The sequence below is a fragment of the Homarus americanus genome, unplaced genomic scaffold (assembly GCF_018991925.1).
Source record: "Homarus americanus isolate GMGI-L3 unplaced genomic scaffold, GMGI_Hamer_2.0 scaffold367, whole genome shotgun sequence".
In the NCBI taxonomy this organism is placed as follows: Eukaryota; Metazoa; Arthropoda; class Malacostraca; order Decapoda; family Nephropidae; genus Homarus; species Homarus americanus.
This window is the reverse complement of record NW_024743709.1, coordinates 13,016,065-13,021,571: the sequence shown is the minus strand read 5'-3', so window position 1 is coordinate 13,021,571 and position 5,507 is coordinate 13,016,065. Positions and strand designations below refer to the sequence as shown.

Genomic DNA, 5,507 nt, shown 5'->3' with positions numbered 1-5,507 from the left:
GCAATATGACCTCCGCTCTCTTGTTTCTTACACTTCTAGATATAAAACCAAATACTCTGTTTGTCTTATTTTTAACATTCGCGCACTGTTTTCTAGGCCGAAGGTCCGGGCTTACAAGTATCCCAAAGTCTCTTTCACAAGTCAACTTCTCTAGGTTGGTGGTGTTAAGGCTGTATACAATGGATTATCACCTTCAGTGTCCGAGCACAGCTATCAAATGATATTCGACAGATGGTAGGAATGACACGCAGTGGGTCAAAATTTCATGACGACAGAAGCTCCCAGAGAATGAAACGAGACGAAACTGATGTCAATAAGTTTGAAAAGCAAATCCAACGGTTCAATCCATTCAACCGTCAAGGAGATGAACTTGTATGCATTTCCGCCAACAATGTTGCTCGTGATGACATCACACAGGATCTATTGACATCTCCAAAACGTGGTACAGAACTGCTAAATGTCTTCGTAGAAAACCGTTTGCTTCCAGTTACCGTAACCCAAACTTAAATGGAAGTGTAAGCATTTTGTATAGTTCTTGAAGCATGAGAAATTATGATATGAGTATTTTCTGGTTCTACCTCGTATATATTTCCTGTCAATTTAATACCATATGTAACTTACATAGGGTGTTTATTAGTGCCTGTAGCTGAATTATAGCGACTGTGAAAACATCTCGAATGGCGTAAACAACGGAACTACTAAAAATGCTCAGAAATCGGCAATGCACACCTTTCCAGAATGAAAATCGACCATTTCTATTCGCCACAGGGCCCCTCTAATGATGTGTGAACGGAATTGACAAAATGGATATCTGGTTCCTAGACTATATGGATCAGGGTATTTGTGAGTTGGTGGAGAAAAGGTCATACTTCTGGTACTGGTTCACTGCGAATACCACTCAAACTTTTCTCTCCTCAGTTCAGATGCACACTTGGGGTTTAGTAGACTGTCATCCTAGTATGATATAAAACTTTCTTTGTACAGCCATTTTCCTTAGACAAATTTATACTTTCTTCTGAGTTTCAAAATGTTTTTGTGTGATTTTATAGACTTGTTTGTGTTGTGTTTGTCAGGTTGTTCTTTCACTCAATAGTTTTGTTTTGTTGAACACTCAGGTTTATATATTGGTAAGAAAAAAGAAACTAACTGGATAATACGTGTGTGTGTGTGTGTGTGTGTGTGTGAGTGTGTGTGTGTGTGTGTGTGTGTGTGTGTCACCACGTACACATACTTTTCAAGGAAGTAGATGAAAATTATCCTCTAAAAAAATTATGCTATTATGTAACTATAAACATATTTGTTTAGCTCCATAAAATTTACTGAATAAAATCTTCATAACTAGTAAGGGATTAATGAATATGTGCAACTAATATAGTCGTAAAAGAACGTCAAACTAGTTCTAAAAGCCACAAAATATTCGAAAAATAAGTTTGAAACAACAAGATATAGATACTCTCTGTAAAAAGAAAAAATGAATCGGTTAGACGGTCGTAACAGGTAAGTGTGTCCCCCCACTGGTGAAAAGGTTCAGACATCCTTGACAAAATTGTCTTGGTACAGAAGTATCGCACGAACAAAAAGGAAACGAGAAATGAAATAACCTCTACTGAGATGGGAAATACAGTACGCTCTAACGATAAAGGAAGTACAGGTATGGATAAAGCCTTTGTGAGAGAGTCGTGTGATGTGTGGGTGAGAAAGAGAGCTGTAACTCACTTCTGTGACGAGCTAATATTATGATTTCACCCGTTTCTGGCTATCCTTCTCACTCGTCTTAATATTTGTACTGATATTTGCCCTCTGTATTTGTCTGTGTTTATAAATGTCTGGCTTTCAGTTTTATGTCTGTTATTTTTTCATTTACTATATGTTACCGTTCACATGTCTCACTGTGTCTGTTTCAATTGTCAGTCTGCCTCTCTGTCTCCATGTCAAGCAGTTCTCTTGTGTCTATTTCTAAGCCATCCTAGCTGTCTGTGTCTGTGGCAAGTTTTCGTCAACTTGTTCCTGTGCCAAGTGTCCCTTTCTCAGCCTTTTTCTGTGCTAACTCTCCAACTCCTTCAGTTAGCATCTGTGCCAATCTGTCTATATGATCACCTCACCTTCAACATTGAAGGCTCGGGAGGGTATTACTAAGGACGGACTTCGTTCTTCCAGACACACCATATATTTTATTTTGTATTTTTTTGCTGGAATCAAAGTATTTTTTTAGTTGACGGAGTAAGGTTGTTAGTAATGAAGCTCCAGCAAGGACTCGAAGCCGGTTGTCTATTATTTCTAATATTCACGGGATTTTTCTGAACATACAAAACATACTTCTTTATGTATCAAGGAATAACTAATTCTTGGTCACCTTTATTTTCCTCTTATATGACACTATAATGATCCAGCAGTTAGATTTCAACCAATTTTTCATTCTTTTCTTTGAGTTACATATCATGGAAGTTATTTAGGTGTATTCTTCTATCTTCAGTTAAGTTAAGATTTTCCTAAACGAGTATTTCTATGATTTTGTATCTTGGATGGAGAACCATTTAACTTAATGTACAGTACAGCCTTAGTTTGACACCATACACACACACACACACACACACACTACCACTTACTACTCTGCTGTCACTCGGAATCAAGTATGACGATTATCCAGCTATGAGACAATGATATGAGATAATAAGGATGTCACCTTCTGTGGTGACTAAAGAAGCCGATACGGGACCGGCATAGTCGTTCACAAATGTTGCACATGTGGATGGCTACATCTGGTGAGGAAGTGAAGGGGGCAGCGCCTTTCCGGAATTGGCGCTTGTCTGCCTCGATTTGCAGTCGGGCTAATCACCAAGTATTGACATCTTCCTGTGTGGTGCTTCTCCAAGCGTTACGGTATGCAGTAATCATGCTCCAGGTGAGGGGGTCGATTTGTCACTTCTTCAGGTTTGTCTTATGAGTAGCCTTATGCGTTTTCAATTGCCTGCCAGCATTACATTTAATATTCGTTAGGTAACTGTAAAGTAGCTGCTTTGGCAGTCTACTGTCGTCCATCCAGGTAACATGTCCAGCCCAACAAAGTTGTTCATGGATAATGGTATCCTCGATGCTCCTACAGTTGGTATCACCGAGAATACTGTCATTTGCTCTCTTGTCTTCCCAGCGAACTCGGAGGATGGGGCGTTGACTACGTTGGTGAAAGTTTTCAAGTGTCTTGAGGTGCCTCCAGTAACCTAACCTAACCTAATCTAATCTAACCCATGTCTCGCTGCCATATTGTAAAGGCCTAGGACTTTGGGATATGAATCCTTGCCAACCTAATCAGGATCTTATAAAAGGAAAGTCAAGAACCATGTTTTTTTGAGGGATAACAAAGAACCGTTCGAGATTGACATCTCTATACAATGAAAATAACACAAAACTCTGACACCACTCACACAAATATTTCCTATGGCGGCGGCCCTGTAGAATTGTAAAAGTTTAGCCAGAAAAATACAGATACAGAGTGGATAATAATAACAAGCTTCCTCACTTGGCGCCGGCAGGCGATGTCTTGCTACACAGGAGAGATGCCAGGTGCACTGACGGTGTGGAGGAAGTGGCGATGACGTGGCAGCCGCGGTAGTAGCTGGGGTAAGTGTCCGGAGATTGACGGACGATTTGTGAAGGTATGGGGAAACAGCCCACGAGTCCTGAACCTCAGATGAGAATATAACCAGAATTTGAATTAACAGCGGGGTGCAAGTACAGCTGTAATGAAGGCTAGGTAGTGTCTGCTGTATCACGAGGCAGCAGTGACCTTCTCACCTCCGTCTATCCCCCTAAGTGGGGGACGCAAACAAGAAAACGAGAGGCTGGCAACCATCCTGCTCGTTACAGCCCTGGCACAGCTCCACCAACAAAAATCTACTGTAAGGTAGATTACAACTTAAGATTAGTACAACAAAACATAATCACCCCTACAACAAATGTTTAAATATACAGAGGAAAATAAAGAATAGTCATATTAAAAAGAATAAGTGGTAACTTGATGTCCAAATATCATAAGGCTGTATCAAGGAACTGCACGTGGAATCCTCTTCAGTCCAGGTTTAAGTTTGGGCCTATTGCCAGTCATAGAGGATTCTTCTATCCCGTCCGGTGTTATCGGTAACTGGCAACCGAGATCATCCGGGTCTGGCGCCTGAACTTCACAGGAACTCTTGCAGGGTAGTGCCTCAACTGACTCTAGCTTGGGAACGTCGTCAAGAACACGAGCAATGTGGGCCCTGCAATTATATTTCCTTAACAAATTAGCTTGATATAATTTAGGCTTCTTAGAGGAAAGGGGTGAGAATGGTCCAACAAAATCTATGGCTACCCGTGAAAATGGTTCTGTAATAATGGGTAAGGGTTTAAGTGGATCAGGACGGACTCTATCCTTGGCGGACATACGTGGGTACTGATCACAACTCCTACAAAAGGCTCTAATATCCGCTCCCATACTTGGCCAGTAAAACTGATCAGCAACCTTCATATAAGTCTTTCTATGCGAACAGTGTCTTGCTAGAGGGCTCTGGTGAGCTACACTGAGAATGTTGCTAAGACAATCAGCAGGGACAACAAGTAAAAACCGACCTACTTTGGCTAGCTGCTTGGATGACACACAAGTGCCTATATAACAGACCATTAATGCAAACAAACTTGTAAACAGACCCATCTCTAACCTGATCCTCTTCCCTGGAAGTCACCTTCTCTCTTACTCGCGTCAGAGTAGTACACGAGGCTTGAAGCTTGGCAAACTCCTTGGGCGTCACAGTAAGGGCAACAATTTCGGCAGAATCAGGGGATGCAGTCGTTTCACCTTTGCAGACCGTGTCTCCACAGCTTCGACCTTTGCTGGAGGCGAGGTGACGTGTGAGTGTGGCGAGGCGTCGTCGGCAGGTAGCGTAGCGACGTCGTTAGGTGGCGAGGAGACTGGCGCTGGTGGCAAGGAGACTGGCGCTGGAGGCGAGGAGACTGGCGCTGGTGGCGAGGAGACTGGCGCTGATGGCGAGGAGAATGGCACTGGTGGCGAGGAAACCTGCGCTGGTGGCGAGGAGAGTTTTAGAGGTTCCGGATCGTTAGGGTCACCAACTCCGGGAATATTACCAATGAGGGCACAAGCGAATCTAGTGGGCGCTCTTACCACATTAGACCAACCAATGAAATAAGGACAAAACAGGTAGCACCGAACAACAGGGAACTGGTCAACACGGCCTAAATAATCGGCGACACTAACCTTCGAGCAGCTGGAGACGTCAGCGTCAGGCAGGGCTTCCTCAGAAACAATAATGCACGAGCAACCCGTGTTCCTGATGAAAGTAGATGCCCAAGACCCATTTATTGTTCCGCTGACACAATAACGGGGACAGCTCCTGTCTTCAAAACAGAATCCGACCTTGTAGCTGGGCTGATGAATGTCAGAAGATTTGAAAGCGCGGGGATTCCTGGGACAGCGAGAACGAATGTGCCCTTCCTCTCCGCAGCTGTTGCACCGCACG

At 43.0% G+C, this 5,507-nt stretch overlaps 1 protein-coding gene across 1 annotated transcript; it reads left to right on the top strand.

Annotated features, from left to right (window-relative positions):
* The first annotated feature begins 240 nt into the window (after window positions 1-240).
* Window positions 241-5,177, top strand: LOC121877278. The gene is made up of 3 exons (XM_042382956.1): window positions 241-492; window positions 1,561-1,651; window positions 4,837-5,177. Exons 1-3 carry the CDS (start codon window positions 241-243, stop codon window positions 5,175-5,177), a joined length of 684 nt encoding a protein of 227 aa, XP_042238890.1.
* The last annotated feature ends 330 nt before the right edge of the window (window positions 5,178-5,507 follow it).

Excerpts from the sequence above, each read along its gene's own strand:
- LOC121877278 (XM_042382956.1), top strand. The coding sequence starts at position 241 with ATGACACGCAGTGGGTCAAAATTTCATGACGACAGAAGCTCCCAGAGA. Across the intron at positions 493-1,560 it reads ACCGTTTGCTTCCAGTTACC|AAGTATCGCACGAACAAAAA; the intron begins GTAACCCAAACT and ends GTCTTGGTACAG. Across the intron at positions 1,652-4,836 it reads TAACGATAAAGGAAGTACAG|ACCGTGTCTCCACAGCTTCG; the intron begins GTATGGATAAAG and ends TCACCTTTGCAG.